Below are 17557 nucleotides of genomic sequence, written 5' to 3'. Positions count from 1 at the left end.
CACTTCTGTCTGGAGCAGACTCCTGGCTGGAGGGTGGCATGTCTTGAGCCAACTGATACTGCGAACTGAGATCCAGCAGGCAGGCACCAAAGGAGGTCCTGCAACAGAGGAGATGAATAGGATAGGATAGGATAGGATAGGATAGGATAGGATAGGATAGGATAGGATAGGATAGGATAGGATAGGATAGAGTAGGATAGGATAGGATAGAATAGAATAGAATAGAATAGAATAGAATAGAATAGAATAGAATAGAATAGAATAGAATAGAATAGGATAAAGAAAATTTCAGTTGGAAGAGACATACAACGATCATCTAGTCCAACTGCCTGACTAATTCAGGGCTGGCCAAATCAAAGGATGTTATTAAGGTCATTGTCAAAATGTCTCTTAAACACTGACAGGCTTGAGGCATCTACCATCTCTGTAGGAAACCTGTTCCAGTGTTTGACCACCCTCTCAGTAAATAAATGCTTCTTAATGTCGAGTCTAAACCTCCTCTGGTCCAGCTTTGAGCCATTCCCACATGTCCTACCACCGGATCCCAGGGAGAAGAGATCAGAACCTCCCTCTCCACTTCCCCTCCTCAGGGAGCTGTAGAGAGAAAAGAGGTCACCCCTCAGACTCCTTTTGTCCAAACTAGACAAACCCAAAGTCCTTAGCCTCTCCTTACAGACATTCCTTCCAGACCTTTCACCATCTTTGTTTGTCTTCTCTGGATGCATTTGAGTACCTCCAAATGCTTCTTAAATTGTAGGGTTCAGAACTTCACACAGGACTCAAGGTGAGACCACACTAACGCTGAATACAGTGGGGTAATGACCTCTTTTGTTCGGCTGGTTATGCTGTGTTTGATGCACCCCAGGGTAGAGTTTGTCCTCTTGGCTGCCAGGGCTCACTGCTGGCTCACACTGAGCCTGCTGACAACCAGCACTCCCAGATGCTTCTCTGCAGGGATGCTCTCCAACCACTCCTCTACCACTTTATAGTATATATACACTATATAGTATATATAGCCTGACATTACCCATCCTAGGTGCAGAATCTGGCATTTGGACTTGTTAAATTTCATCCCATTAATCATTTCCCCATGCTCCAATCTATCTAGATCCCTCTGCAAGGCCTCTTGTCCCTCAAAAGAGTCAATAGCACCTCCCAGGTTGGTACCATCAGCAAATTTGTTAATGGTGCATTCAACCCCTGCATCTAGATTGTGAATAAATACATTGGACAGAACTGTCCCTAGAATTGAACCCTGAGGAACACCACTGGTGACCAGTTGCCAGCCAGTTGTAGCCCCATTCACTACAATCCTTTGAGCTCTGCCTTTCAGCCACATCCACAAGGTCAGTAGGAAGCAAATGGTGGCAGAGAGCACAGAGACTTGCATCTGTGAGGTATGTAAGGACACCTCTGGCATAGTAGATTGTGTGCCAGGGCAAAGGTGGAAGATGTCATTAGCTGTTTAGAGAGGTTACTTGGGACTGCAAGGGATGAGCCATGGTACATGTCATGGTATCCAAAACATAAGAAAGAACAGGAAGGATGTGCTGGAGGCTAAACCAAAGCTGCTGGCAGTAGTCCAACACATCCATAGTGGAAGTCTCTGAATTACTGCCAGTGCCTCAGCCAAGAGCTGAGACATGGGTAGAGCACTAGTTCTGAGATTCTATTCTGCCTTAAGCAAGCTGAAGTCTGCTTTAATAATATCCAACTTATATAGCATGCTATTTGCCTTCCTCCTTTCTGTAAGGATCTTAAAGTCCACTATATCATGATCCTTGCAGTCAAGACTGTCAATGACTGTCACATCTGTGGTCAGTTCTTTGATGAGTTGCAGATCTGGCTGAGTACCTCCTGCAGTCATCTTGTCTGGCATCTACATCAAAATATTGTTTCTGGTGATCTCTGTAATTCTCCTGGCTTGCTTATACTCTGCCATTTTGCCTTTTCAGCAGGTGTCAGGATGGTTAAAGTCATCTCAGGTGGTTGAAATCCTCTTATGGTAGATAAAGTTCTCTCAGGGTGATAAAATTCCACTAGACCGCATTACCTCCAAGAAGTCACCTTTGAAACCGAATTTTTCTATGATTCTGTGTTTCTAAATAAGCTTTCATTAACAATTTCTCTTGAATAACTTTGTAAAACAGAACCAGAGCAGAAGCCTTCTGTTTAAGTTATAGCTGCCTAAAGATAAGAGCGCTTACATCACAAGTGACCAACTAAAGACAAAGCTTACTTTAATCTAAGGGGAATTAAACAGATAAAGTCTACTGGATCCTCTCCATCCTGCTTCACTCACAGTTGATCATGGCCATTGGTGCACCCCTTACATCCCCACTGCTTTCACTGCAAAAGCTGCTGAGACTGCAAAGCCATTCAGAAAACTTGTTCACAACCAGCACCCTGATGAGAACACCAGAAATCCCATCTATGAAACAGGGGAGGTGGGAGTAGGGGTGGGATTAAGGTATCCCTTTCTCATCCCTGGGCAAAGACCTAATACAACACTCACTGGGAAAGGATGGTCATGCTATATAACCTTCTAACCACGTGACTCAGATGTTCACACAGATAGAAGTCCTTTATTCTGATCTCCTATGGCTGTTCTGTTCTGTGGAGAAAGACATTTGCTAAAAACTAGAAAGTTCTTGCTGCAAGTACCAAAGAGAGGGTCTTGTCTCCCATTTGTATTTTTGCCATCTACACAAAAGCTGTAACGCATCAGCATAGCGAAATGCCCAGGCACTTATTGTAAGCACTCCTATAGCTGTTGGAGCAATAAATTATTCTTCAAGGTTTTGGGACTTTTAAGAAAGGTTGGTTTTAATCATGTTCCTACAGTGACTCTGCTCCCTGTAGAGCTAGAAGTCTGTAAACAGCCCTAGTGTCTCTGCCCAACTTTCTCTTCTCTCTTGCTTGTTCTTTCTCTTCTTCTTCTCATTTCTCTTCCAGCTCCTGGGTCATAGCGAGGACACTCAACACTAGTTTTCTGGCCTCTAAAAGATAACTGAGTTTGGTGGCACCATGAAGAGCACCAGCTTTGCTTGGGGATTTTTTATGTTTTTTAATTAGTTTGCATTTATGAAAGCCTCAGGTGAGGACTAGCCCTAAATATAGGTAAGCAAAGAAATCCCCCGGGTAAGACAGTTCCTTTGTCTGTGGTAACACCACTGTCTTTGTGGGCTGTTTGGATTCTTCTGCTTCAGTATATTTCAGCTTAAGAACAAAAAGTACTGAAACCCCAAAACCTCAAAACCCAGACTTCCTCATAATGTTACAGAGGTGTATAATCTGAGAGAGCACCAGAAAGCACACTGCTCCTCTGCTGCCTGCTCTATAGGCTTGGGATATTTTCAGAGTGGGAGCATGGGACTTTGCCTGGGGTGCACAAGTAGCCACACAGCTGAGAGTTCAGCTGGAGAAAGAGAACCCAGCACTGGACAGATGTGTTTGTCCTTGTCCACCTATTGCAAGATGCTTAATTGGGATGGCTCAAAAGCTGGAAGTTGACAGCACTTCCCTGGACCTTAGGCACAGAAAAAACACACAGTTTCCCAGGGCAGTCAACATCCCACTGCATCAGTACTAAACAGTGTGATGAAAGGGTGTCTCAGATACAGACGCTGCCCAGCAATTCAGTCACACAAGCATCAGTGGGCACACAAGAAATCTCCCTAAGAGGATGGAACTACGGCCCCCTCACAGCCACAGCTGCCCTTAAACACCATCCTTAAAGTGATGCAGGATCAGCAAATGCAACTTTGGTGCAATTGAACCTCTCCTTTCTCCTCCACAGCCCAATTTCTGGGCTGCATGGCTCACCTCAACTCCCTCCCTTATCTGCACCTACAGTGTGAGGTGCCAACAGGTGAACAGAGCTCCTGCTTCAGGTGTCTGCTGATGGAGTGAGTGGGAGACTGCTTAATGCTCTGGGAACTAACCCACTGGAGGATGGAGACCAAGGGAGGTAAAAGTATGGGGAAAAGGAGAGAAATGCAGATGTACGGAAACTCAGTTTTTCTTCATTTTCTAGAATCCCCTTTGATTCTTCATGACACTTCCTACAGCTCTGATTTTATTACCCTGGGCACTTCCCTTCCCCCTTTCTCCATCAAATGTAGTCTATTACCACTGCAAAATTGAATGGTTTTTCTCCAAAGATGATGACACAATGAAGTGTGAGTTTTTTCATTCTTTGTGATCAGAAGTCCTTTCTTCCACCTTTACAGCACAATAAGTGTTCAGAAAATACCTACATGGATAAATATGGAATTTCTTTAATCTGGAAGTACAATGAAACTTCTGACAATGGACTACTTTTTCCTCTGAATGACTATCATGGGCCCAGACCTGAAGTCTAAACTTTCAGTTGCTTTGTCTATTGACACCTTCAATGTGATAGGGGGTAGCCATAGTGATTCTTATCAAAAAGAGCTTCTTCTATGACTAAACCTGCTTTTTGGTAGAATAGCCACGTATTCTTTTTTGCTCCTTATTCCCACTATTTGCTTCATAACTACGCTTCAGGAAAGCTTTGTCATATTTTTGTTCTCTCCTAGCGTATGAAGAAAGTGTACTCTCATGAACTGGTCCTTATAAAGCCATCATTGCCTTAGATCTCTACCTCTGAAACCACAAAAGACCAAGCCAGTCTCTGTTGATTTCTCATTATTAATGTTTCTAGGGATGACTGGAGTTTTTTAAGTTCTGGATCCTCAAGGTGAGTTAGTTGTTCATCTCCTCAGTCAGTACTGAGTTACTGACAAACATGATCAAATGCATGAGCACAACCATAAGGCATCACTTAATACATTGTTTTTCAGTTCATGCCTTGCTCTATGCTTCTAGTACTGCATGTGAGCAGAAGAGGAGCTGGTTCAATTTTTATTTTTGTAGAAAATACATTTGCAGTCAAAAAGTTGTTAATATGATGAGTAGACTTGCTGTGCTACACCTGTTCCCTTTATACTGTGTGAGTTGTGGAGAAGAAAGCAGGTCAGATATCCTCTTTGGGGTGTTGGCTGGTCTCAGTGACAACTCAGTATCATTCATGTTTACAACCAACATAAGAGAATGAACGTGGAAAAAGATGGTCCACTTATAGCTCATCAGTCGTCAATCTCACACTCTAGCAGGAATCTAGGAAGCAGAAATACTCATGACCCTAGGCATTTCTAGGTCTCTAGAAAGTAAGCCTTCTTTGTCCCCAAAGACAGTCAGCACTGCACTCACTATCTTTGGCTTTTTCTTTGGGAAATAACTATCTTAGTTATGTATCAATAGCTGATATATGAGCTAGTGCTGATATGGTTATATCACTCCATATGTCAATAAAGAAACAGTAGGATAGGAATTACCTTGGGATTTTGATAAAGGTGAATTCTGGAGCACCCTGGAAGGGTGCTGGGCAGCACGTGATGTTTTCCAAATATAATACACAAGAAATGGGAGTGATAGAGAAGCACGTGGACAGTTCTCTCTCCTACAAATTTTTAACTCCAGCAAAACAGATCTGCTTTTTTTTAAGCCGAAATATTGACATATCTTTCTGTTTGAAAAATGTAATATTTTCTAGTGACGCTTCAATTTCAACATGTGAAGAAATGAAATTACTTTACATGTATTATAAATCTCCATATTAAGTAAATTACATTGTCTTCTGTGAAGCAAAGCCTTTCAGGGTATAAGGTCTCCAGCTCCCCACAGCCCTGCCCTGCCCAGCCATGGGCCCCGCTGACCCAGGCCCACCCACAGGCCCATGTCCTGGCCTGGCCTGGACCCATCCACAGAGAAGTGCCCAATGTTGGGGCTGGGGCTTCCCCAGTGCCCCGGGCTGCCCTGCTCCTGGCTGGGGGTGGGATGGACCCTGGCTGCCAGGCCCTGCCCTGATCCATCAGGGGGATCCCCCACTGCTCCCAGCCCCCCAGAGATGGTTTGTATTGAGTTGCTTTCTACTACTCAGTATTATTTAGACCTGTGAAAGAAAGGATTTTTCGTCACTCACCAGATTTCCAAGAACCAGTGGGCTCTGTACAACAGAAAGAAAAATTTAACCAGCTAACTGCTTGTTCATGTTATATGAAATCACGAGTTGTGAAATTACATGAATTTGGTAAGAATCAGGAGGGAAGTGATGAACATTGTATCTTGCAACACTTCCGATGGTATGACAGTTCCCCAAAACACAAGCAACAAGTGAGACAGCACCATTTATAGCTATACAACCATTTAAATATGAGTCTTTCCATCTTCTCTGAGCCTGAAGACTATGACAGAAAGATAAACAAGATAAAGACATTTTGAAATAGAAGGTAGGTCCATCTTTGTCTTTCTGACTATTTTGTTTGCTGAGGTATTCATTGACATTCTAGGAAGTCCAGGGCTGGAGGAGTGATGTGCCAGGCAAAATCTAAAAAGCTGTCAGAGGAATACATGGAACTTAGCTGAATGAAGTTATTTTGCAAATAAAGTACCTACTGCCTCCTAAGATAGGTCCTGGTCACAATTTTTATTTTCTTACTGGGTTTGGTACTGAATCTGTACAAGTTAGACATCACTCATAGATCCACTTTTAAGCATATACTCAAAAACATCCTTGAAAGTACAGGAGCTAACACCCTCACCAAACTTACCATATTCACCACTGGGTAACGAGCTGATAGATATTGCTGTGACCTATTTTGATATTTTCTGTTTGCAGATGTTTACCCACCTGCTTGACATCTAAGCAGACTAACCTTTGTATATAGCAGATAGATAAATAATCTTTAGACCTTAAGATAGCAGTCACCAAATGTATGTATATAACTTACACACTGCTCCTGAGATCACCAGTTTTACGAATCATCACAAACAAATCGTCACAAACAAAACAAAGTGTTTTGTTACAGAAAAGGACAACTTCTTTAACTTTGTTACTGTTTATTTGAACATTTCTCTGACTGCTTGAGAAGTCTATCTAATCTTTCCTTCCATCAGAACTGAGACATAGTCAAATGATATGGAAGCAGGCATATGAGCAGGTCAGACTACACAAATTTAGGGGAAAGCAGTTCACACTGGCATCTTTCACCTTGATAAAGTTTCAATGTTTTCTCTCTCCAAGGAGGAAGAGATGGTTGCTGCCCTTGCACTCATCTTCATAACCCAGTGGATGTTGCTGATCATCCAGTTGTGTGTTGGCTGGAACTGCACAGACTGTGAGTAGAATACATCCATGGGGCAGTCCTCCAAGATGGAGTGCAACATGCTTCTCATTGCAGGTAGTTGTGTTTAAGTTGCCTTCTGTCTTAGATGTGCTAGGTAGTAACATCTGCACCCAAAAATCTGGGAATCAGTCCTGCAGCTTACTGATCCTATTATGTGACACTTGCAGTGGAGATGCCAGACTCACTTATTAGAAATTTGGTCCATATCCAAGAAAGTTGTGGGGGACCATACTAAAGGTCTTACAGAAATCCAAGCAGATGACATCTGCTGCTGATGTTTATCAACTGATGCAGGCACTCCACTGTGGAGATGCACTAGATTACTCAGGCATGATTTGCCTTTTGTGATGCCATGTTAGCTGTCTCTAATCACCTCCCTGTCTTCTATATGCTCCAACATAACTTCCAGGAGGATCTGTTGCGTAACTTTACCAGGCATGGAGGTGAGGCTGACTCGTCGATAGTTCCCAGGATCTTCCTAGTGAACCTTTTTAAAAATGGGTGCAATATTCACTTTTCTCCAGTTACCAGACTTCTTTGCCTGACTGCCATGACTTTTTAAATATGATGGAGAGTAGTTTGACAACTACATCAGCCAATTCCCTCAGGACCCTAGGATGCATCTCATTGGGTCCCATGGACCTATGAATGCTCAGGTTCTTCAGGTGGTCTCAAATCTGATCCTCTCTTATAATGGGAGGGACATTCCTCTAGTCTCTGCCCTGAGATTCAGAGACTTGAGAGATGTGGGAAGAGTGATTGATGGTGAACACTGAAGCAAAAATTTATTGACTACCTCAGCCTTCTCCATGCCAGCTGTCACCAGTTCTCCTGTCTTATTTATCAGGGGAGGTACACTTTATTTAATTTTCTTTTCTGACCAACATACCTGTAGAAGTAGAAATTATTATTTTTCACATTCCTTGCCAAATTAATCTCCAGATCAGTTCCAAACTTCAGCTCCAATTCAGATCCAAACTTTTGATAGCAGACAGAAGGTCTAGAACTCAGATCTTGTGTAAATAGGTTACTTGAGAAGTGTCATGACTCTATGGAAAGGCAACTTCTGCTTCTGATTTAGTCTATTTTCAGTGCTTATGCAGAGAAGACAGCAAGATAAGCATTTCCTATTTTGTAACTACTATATCTGTTAATTAAAATAGTTTTCTCTTTCACTGGCCTCTACAAGCTACACAGATACTTCAAAGCAAGTAATGAAGTTGTCCTCTTGGGATTATTCTTTCCCCCATACATGTATTACTTCTGCCTTGACTAAATTCTCTTTCTCTAGAGCTCAAAGCTGTCTTCATCCATTTGGCTAATATTTCTTCTGCATTTGATTGAGTAGGTAATCTCCAAAATAAAGCTATTTCAGGAACAGGAACTGTAAAAGGAAGATACTGGTTTTGAAAGTCTGGTTTGCATGAATAGAGAGGGAGCAATTTATGTTATGCTACTGTGTCAGGCAAGTTGAATACCACAGCTATGGTAAGCATTCATGTTTCTACAGGCAGTTTCTAGAAAATTCAGACATTTCGGGCCACTCTGATACTCCGTGTGGTTATATTGTGTGTATCAGTAATCACAGATTCGAGTATATTCATGTCACCCTCATTTCAACCATGTAAGCACGGAAATTATCGTCCTCTAAACTGTGTCAGAAGCCACTGGAGAGGTACAGACCCTGCTTGAAGGCAAGGTATCCCATGCACCTTATATGCCACTGTTTGTGTCTTCCTTCACCACTACATAGACAAGGCATCTATGACTTGCTCAAATTAGGTGTTAGCTTTTAGAAAGCTAATGGTGGAGATGAACCTCAAGCCAGCTCCTTGCCCAGGCAGTCTTTTGTGGGGTATCGCCCTTTGTCTTTCAAAGGAGTGTAAAGCACATTACAGCCATGTGTTGATTCTTGTGAAAGCACATATGCCCTATTTTGAGGCAGTTCAACTGATTTGGTGGACTATGGGAAGAAAGAGGGAGGAACTGCTATTCCTAACACTGCCATCACATTTTCTGGAGGGAAGCACTGAACTCTTCACCTTGCACTGGTAAAGGTTAATTACCCAAAACTTCTGGGAAGAGAGTTCTTGAGCCTGTGAAGACATCAGTACCTACTTTGCTATCGTAGTGGTCCCACTGTTACAAATCAAGCACAAGCTTAAGCCCTTTCTAGAGGGAGTAGCATTATGTAAAGCAATAGACAAACAAATAAAAAGTAAAATTCTGCATGACATTTTCCAGGCAGAGAATATGAAATGCATGTTTGGAAATATAACACTTCCTCTGCACAATCGGGCAAGCTTTTCTGTCACAGCAGTGAACATAAATGGCACATACTCAAGTATATGTAGATATATTCCTCAAGGTAATACGCTAGATTTTGGGAAAGGATTTGCCTGTTTCCAATGGCCTGGGGGTAAAAGAAAACAGAAACCTTTAATTCCTTAATTACATTTTTCCTGTAGATTGAACAGGTTCTTTTTCACAGCCTTATAACAATGTTTCTGTGAAAAGAAAAGTAGGTTCCTACAACTAGCTCAGCAATTTTTTAGTCCCCAGTTGTCACCTTGCTTGGTGCCATGTTTTTAATTGCCAATTCTCTTTTAACTGTTTACTAATAATTTATTGACTGCATTTCAATGTCTTTAGAATGTTACTAAAAACCAAAGCAAAACAGGTTTGTGGCTGTAGTTTTTAAATTCTTCCTTGAGAAATCTGTGACACTTTGAATTTTGTCACAGCGTAATTCATGGTGTAATGCCTAATATTTTTCAGTAATAATGAAAGATCTGAGAGAGTCTACTCCTCTTCGTATGAGAGAGGTCATACATATGAGACTGTTAAGACAATGAGGTACAAGATCTGCTCATTTAAGCAACATGGAGTTGACATATACAAAATGGCACTATTTCCTGCCTCATCAAGCAGATGATTCCTGATGTTAATCCCAGGTGGAAGAAGGTATCTCTGCAGAGCACAAACACCTTGCAAGTTTACATCTACACCTCCCTGAGGTCTTTAAAAACTTCACAGCTCTGCACTTGGGTTTCTCTCCCTCTCCAGAGTCCACAGGGAAGCTCCTCATGCTCTCCACTCATTTGCGAGGACACTGAAGTACATCCTTCAAATAGAAATGCTACAGCAGGGTACTGAAGGATGACAAGCAAATGTATCACTTTGTGGCATTTTGACACCAGTGTCTCCTTTTGAATAGAAACAATTCAAAGCACAGGGGTAGCAACTTTAGATGTCAGCCTGTACTAGAGCAGTGTAGACTCCCCTGAGACTTATTCTATCAGATGCAGCTATAATCATACCTTTGGAGGATTTATCCATGACAAATTCTTCATTGAATCTGTCAGTGCAAATATCTTCCAGTGGTACTACCTAAAATGAAGCAAATCATTCCTAACTCAAGCAATAACCAGCTGGAGTTGCAGGTGTCTAACATATCTAAGCGTGTGCAAGATCCTCCAGCTTGGAGCAGTCACATGAGTTTTCCTCATCACAGATATTCCTGTGTTTGCAGGCTTGAATGGGTCAGCCATTGAAAACTTCTCCTGTGTGATTTATAACATATCGCTCATGAAGTGCACTTGGCAGGCAGGCAGGGATGCTCCAGGAGATACCCAATATTTTCTCTACTGGCAGAACTCGAGGTAAGTAGGTCTGCTTCAGTCTAGGAAAGTCTGGAATCTCATTTGACACATCACACTGCCCACGTTTAACTAAAATACCTTGCTATATACAGAGACAATGATGTGATGGAATGTGAGCTTTACATTAAAGATGAAAATGGCAGAAACACGGGATGTAGATTCCAAAATGTGATGATAAAGACTGAAAAATCTTACTTCCTGGTGAATGGATCTAGCAAAGACTCCCCGATACAGTTCTATGATGAGTACATTGGACTGTATAAAATTGGTGAGTAATTTCTTTCTGCTTCATTTTCATTATTTCATAAGGGTAGTAGAGTACTTATCCATGAGAAGGAATCAAGTACCCTGCCTCACCTAAAGTTGACAGTAAGAGACTGGCATCTTCAAGAAAATCTATTCCGAAGGAACAAAACAATGAGGGAAATTAAGCAAGAAAGCTCCACAGCTGCAGCCTGCCTCAGATTCTTTGGCAATCTACCCTTACTGCTTTTAGGTTTTTCTCCATCAAGGTCCACAGGACTTATGAGATTGTACTCCCCCCTGCTGTCCTTTCACTGCTGGCCAAAGACCTTTCAACAGAGGAGACTCAGAAGTTTATCCAAGCACTGATTTCTGCTTCTCATTGCCAGTGGGGATGGCATATGTCAACACCATACCCTCAATTAAAGAAATTAGTATGTGTACAAAATACCCCAGGTTTTCATACGCTCTTTCACATGTGGTGCTCTACTTGGAAGAATCCTGTGTAATTACTTTTACTATGGCAAAGCCTTTTTGGCAAAAAGTCCCACTGGTTTTGGTATTGTCTCAAAAAAATGGACAAACAAGGCTTCATTCCTTGACACTCATGACAGATGACACAAGACTTTTCTTTGACCAAATAGCTCATCACAAATAGGCCAGGTCTGTTCTAAGGATTGATGTAAATGAGTAGTCTAGCTAAAAATAAGCTTTCCTCTATCAGTCTTTTAATACCCTTTCTGTTATGAGTGACTATCTTTTGCTGTTACAATAATCAAGTCCTTGGCGATGATCAAAATATAAAGGCCCTCATATTTTTGCTCACATCTGTGAAATTAGGGGGTATGCATGATGAAGTTGGCTAGATTCTTAAAAGTGAAGTGCCTTTCTTAAATTTGTATGGCTAATTTATTGGAAAGGGGAAATAAACTACATAGTTCACAACACCAAACAACACCTTCATGTCATAGAAACATTGTGTGAGGAGGCTTGAAGAAAGAAATTACCTTTGGATTTCTTACATTAGGGTTAGAATCAGCTTGTTCTTCCACAGTGAAAAATATCCTTATAAAAGGAAGACAGGACTCTACCTTATTCATCTAGAAAAGTAAATGAGGGGGCTTGTATCTTTGTATGCTCATAAGTTGTTCCCTGGCTTAGTCCCTGTTTTTCTGATCCTGGGGAGAGAATTTAAAGATCTTTGGTCTTAAAGAACTTTGGTCTTTCAATTATTTCTAACAAGGTTGCTAAGAAAACTACACAAAAGTAAGTATCTTTCTTCACAGAGGTGTTACTTGCAATTTCGTTCTCTTTTATCAAAGCAAAAAGAGATGAAGTGATTGTAATTATTTGAATTCTTGGCTATATCATTTCAGAAAAGCTCATGCCTCCATCAAATATCACAGTCAACTGTGATGAAATGAAAAATGATTGCACAATTCAATGGCAACGACCCCAAATAAGTCATTCTAACAAAGACAAGTGTTTTAAATATGAAATCAACATAAAGTATAAGGTAAGAGGAATTTCTTCACCTACATTTAACATCAATATATATGTTTGCATTTACCAGTACACATGGGTGAACAGAAAATCAGTCTCCCTTACATGGTGTAGCCTTTCTCATACATAGCACCATATTCCTTTGTAGTTGTGCCTTTCAGGCACCCTGTTACGCCATACTGCCTCATTTTTTTTATCCCCATTCCCCTGAGTGAGATATTGTTGGAGATACACTGGAAGACTGTGACTTTGTGGAACTAAGGGGAGAAGCATGGTTAATCAAGACTTGAACGTATCACAGCTGTGACAAAACTCAGAAATGTCACTTCTTTCACCAAAACCTGTTGGAGCTGTTGTGGATTGGAGTCCTTCCAGAGGTGACTGCATCTACATGAAAGGGCAGAGCTGGGCTGTAAATACTGAATAGAGAAATAGGCATCCACTTAACAAGTATGAGCTGATGGAGGTGAATGAAATTTCTCTATAAACGAAATATAAATAGCTTATCCAGATATCATATATAAGCAACACACCCGTTGGTCCCAAAGTTGAAGCTGTATAATGTTAAATAAAAGGAAAATATATGTGAGAGAAAGCAGAAAGGCAGTGTGAATACGCACAGGCTACTGAGGGAGAGATTTAAGCTATTGAAAGGGAAATTGAGATCCTTGGCTTTATAAGTCTTTTTATAGCAATAGGAAAGGAATGAGATTGCTGTGTTAGTAAACCTATAGTGTAACTGTGGCAGAATTGCGTCAAATGACCACAGGGTGGCAGATAGTGACTATAAAGGAAAAACCTGCCTTTACTACAACCAGATTTGGACACTTAGTGGCTGATTGAAGGCATTACCTGGATTTCTGCTATTTGGACCTTCTTAGCCTGGTTCGGGCCTGCTATTTCATAGGTGAGTTTTCTTGCAAGCTCAACTAACTGTTAAAAGAGGAGCTTGAAGACATGATGAAACAGGAAAATTATGATGTAGTGGCTTAACAGAAACATGGTGGGATGTCTCCCATGACTGGAGTGTGCCAATTGATGGCTACAAGCTCTGTAGGAGAGATAGACAAGGAAGGAGAGGTGGTGGAGTGGTGCTGTATGTTAGGGACTGTTATGATTGCTTTGAGCACAAGTGTAGTGAAGACAGGGTGGAGTGTCTTTGCGTTAGAATCAGGGTGAAGGCCAACAGGGCAGATGTTGTAGTAGGAGTCTACTATAGGCCACCCACCCAGGACAGAGAGGTGGATGAAATATGCTACAGGCATTTAGGAGAAATCTCACAATCGCTTGCCCTTGTTCTTGTGGGAGACTTTAATTTCCCAGACATCTGCTGGAAATACAACACAGCAGAGTGGGACCAGTCCCAGAGATTCCTAAAATGTGTGGAAGACAACTTCCTGACACAGCTGGTGAGTGAACCGACCAGAGAAGGTGCCCTGCTGGATCTCCTCTTTGTGAACAGAGAAGGACTGGTGGATGATGTGGCGGCTGGAGGCTGACTAGGGCACACCAATCATGAAATAATAGAGTTCGCTATTCTTAGAGAGACCAGGAGAGGGGGAAGCAGAACTGACATCCTGGGCTTCCAAAGGGCTGACTTTATCTTGTTTGGACACCTGCTTGAAAGGATACCTTGGGAGACAATCCTGAAGGGTACAGGGTCCAGGAAGGCTGAGCACTCTTCAAGAAGGAAGTCTTAACAGCACAGGAGCAGGCGGTCCCCAGGTGCTGTAAGAGAAGCTGGTGACAGAGAAGACCACCCTGGCTAAACAGGGAGCTTTGGCTGCAACTCAGGGAGAAAAGGAGAGTTTACAGCTTTTGGAAGAAGGGGATAGTGACTCACAATGATTACAAAGAGGCTGTGAGGCTATGCAGGGAGGAAATCAGGAGGTCTAAAGCCCAGCTGGAAATTAATCTGGCTTCAGCAATCAAGGATAACAAGAAATGTGTCTATAAGTATGTCAGCAGCAAAAGAAAGACCAGAGAGAGCCTCCATTCCCTGCTAGACGCAGAAGGAAACATGGTAATAAATGATGAGGAAAAGGCTGAGGTGCTTAATGCCTTTTTGCCTCAGTCTTTAGTAGCAAGACTAGTTGTATTGAGAGAATCCAGCCTCCTCAGCCAGAGGACAGAGACTGGGAGAATGACCCCACTGCATTCCAGAAGGAGACAGTCAGTGACCTACTGCATCACACAGACACACACAAGTCTATGGGACCGGATGGGGTACACCCGAGGGTGCTGAAGGAGCTGGCTGGGGTGCTCGCCAAGCCGCTTTCCATCATTTACCAGCAGTCCTGGCTGACCAGGGATGTCCTGACAGATTGGAAATTGGCCAATGTGACACCCATATATAAGAAGGGTCAGAAGGATGATCGGGGAAATTACAGGCCTGTCAGCTTGACTTCGGTGCCCGGGAAGCTGATGGAGCAGCTCATCCAGAGTACCATCATACAACACATGCGGGACAACCAGATGATCAGGCCCAGTCAGCATGGGTTTATGAAAGGCAGGTCCTGCTTGACAAACCTGATCTCCTTCTACAACAGGGCGACCTGCTTAGTGGATGAGGGAAAGGCTGTGGATGTTGTCTACCTTGACTTCAGTAAGGCCTTTGACACCGTTTCCCACAGCATTCTCCTGGCAAAACTGGCTGCTCGAGGCTTGGATGATCGCACGCTTTGCTGGGTAAAAAACTGGCTGGATGGCCGGGCCCAAAGAGTTGTGGTGAATGGAGTTAAATCCAGTTGGCGGCCAGTCACGAGTGGTGTCCCCCAGGGCTCGGTTTTGGGGCCACTCCTGTTTAATATCTTTATTGATGATCTAGACAAGGGGATCAACTGCACCCTCAGTAAGTTTGCAGATGACACCAAGTTGGGTGGGAGTGTTGATCTGCTCGAGGGTAGGGCGGCTCTGCAGAGAGATCTGGACAGGCTGGAGCGATGGGCTAAGGCCAACTGTATGAGCTTCAGTAAGGCCAAATGCCGGGTGCTGCACTTGGGTCACAACAACCCCCAGCAGCGCTACAGGCTTGGGGAGGAGTGGCTGGAGAGCTGCCAGTCAGAGAGGGACCTGGGGGTGTTGATTGACAGCCAGCTGAACATGAGCCAGCAGTGTGCCCAGGTGGCCAAGAAGGCCAATGGCATCCTGGCCTGTATCAGAAATAGCGTGGCCAGCAGGGACAGGGAAGTGATCTTACCCCTGTACTCGGCACTGGTGAGGCCGCACCTCGATTACTGTGTTCAGTTTTGGGCCCCTCACTACAAAAAGGACATTGAATTACTCGAGCGTGTCCAGAGAAGGGCAACGAAGCTGGTGCAGGGCCTGGAGCACATGTCATACGAGGAGCGGCTGAGGGAACTGGGGTTGTTTAGTCTGGAGAAGAGGAGGCTGAGGGGAGACCTCATCGCCCTCTACAACTACCTGAAAGGAGGTTGCAGAGAGCTGGGGATGAGTCTCTTTAACCAAGTAATAAGCGATAGGACAAGAGGGAATGGCCTCAAGTTGTGCCAGGGAAGGTTTAGACTAGATATTAGGAAGCATTTCTTTATAGAACGGGTTGTTAGGTGTTGGAATGGGCTGCCCAGGGAGGTGGTGGGCTCCCCATCCCTGGAGGTGTTTAAGAGTAGGGCTGACATAGCTCTTAGGGATATGGTGTAGTTGGGAACTGTTAATGTTGGGTTGATGGTTGGACTGGATGATCTTCAAGGTCTTTTCTAACCTAGACAATTCTGTGATTCTGTGAAAACTGCATTAATTCTCCAAATCCCTTAGCCATTGCAGGAAAGAAAGCTTATAGAAAACTCTGTGTGGCACTGGAATAAAACTTCACTGCAGTAAAGCAATATATACTTCTTAATGTCTTTTAATATGACTAATATTCAGTTTATAAAGAATATTCAATTCACATGTAGTCTGAAGTGCCTAACATTTTTTTAATAATCATTAGGAGCTTTCATGCTACCAATTATGTCAAAGTTCGGCAATTACTGTGTTGCAAATTTATTGCTTTACTACTGCCAGGTATAAACTTGCATTGTATTACTAATACACTATGATCAACATATATTGCATTACAGTCAGCCTTTAAACTTTATTTTCACCATTAAAAGTTACTTGCATTGTGAGCAAACAGAAAAAGAATAACACTATGAGTAACATAATTTCAATCACATTTTTTCATGTCTGACACCAATAAAATGACTTGGTTTCTCTTTCAGCAATGTTTTAAGATAAGGTTTTACAGATCAGATTATCTGGGAAATCTGAAGTCAAGCCTTACCAGTGAAAACTGAACTAAAAACACACCAAATACCTCAGACCTTCCTATGTCCCCTGTCACTAGGCTCCTTCAACTCAGTGAGCACCAGGCCTGCATTCTCCTTAACCTCCCTTTTGCTGCCAATGCACTCATGAAAACCTTTCTTGTGTTCACCTCCCTCACTAGTCACAACTCCAGCTGAGCTTTGGCATTTCTGACTCCCTTCCTGCACACACACAGATGATGTCTTTGTATTCCTCCCAAATCCCTTATTCTACATTCTGCATACTTCCTTTTTGTCTCTGAGCTCAGACTCAAGGTTCATGTCGTGCCATGCTCACCTGCCACACTTGCTTGATTTTCTGCACACTGGAATGGATCATTCTTGTGCTCTGAGGAGGCTGTTCTTGTAGATCAACCAACAGCTTTCCCCTCCATGGAGTACCAAGGTCTGTGGCTGTGAGGCTTTCTCAGACTGCCTGAAGAGGGTCTTATCTGCTTCCTTTTCTTGATCTGGAGATCTGGAACAAACACCTACTACATTGTCACCTGTGATGGTCTGTCCTCTGATGCCTACTCACAAACTCTCTTACTGGTTCATTATTTGTCCCAAGACAGAGCTATAGAGGAATACACAGGCACTCCTTCACACAGAGTACAAGGACTAGGTTAGCAAG

At 42.8% G+C, this 17557-nt stretch overlaps 1 protein-coding gene across 4 annotated transcripts in view; it reads left to right on the top strand.

Annotated features, from left to right (window-relative positions):
- Window positions 1-6198: 6198 nt before the first annotated feature.
- Window positions 6199-17557, top strand: part of LOC141919417 (granulocyte-macrophage colony-stimulating factor receptor subunit alpha-like) — a 41153-nt gene continuing 29794 nt past the window's right edge. For 3 of the 4 annotated variants that reach the window (XR_012621976.1, XM_074814949.1, XM_074814947.1), the window contains exons 1-5: window positions 6199-6314; window positions 7109-7202; window positions 10744-10873; window positions 10966-11141; window positions 12493-12632. Coding sequence is in view for 3 of the 4 variants with exons in the window: in XM_074814949.1 (XP_074671050.1) it covers window positions 7118-7202; window positions 10744-10873; window positions 10966-11141; window positions 12493-12632 (531 nt within the window). In the remaining variant the exon portion in view is untranslated. The other variant, XM_074814948.1, reaches the window with a different exon arrangement.

This window comes from Strix aluco, chromosome 2, assembly GCF_031877795.1.
Source record: "Strix aluco isolate bStrAlu1 chromosome 2, bStrAlu1.hap1, whole genome shotgun sequence".
NCBI classification, from domain to species: domain Eukaryota; kingdom Metazoa; phylum Chordata; class Aves; order Strigiformes; family Strigidae; genus Strix; species Strix aluco.
The sequence above is the reverse complement of the archived record's forward strand: the minus strand, read 5'-3'. Positions and strand labels throughout refer to the sequence as shown.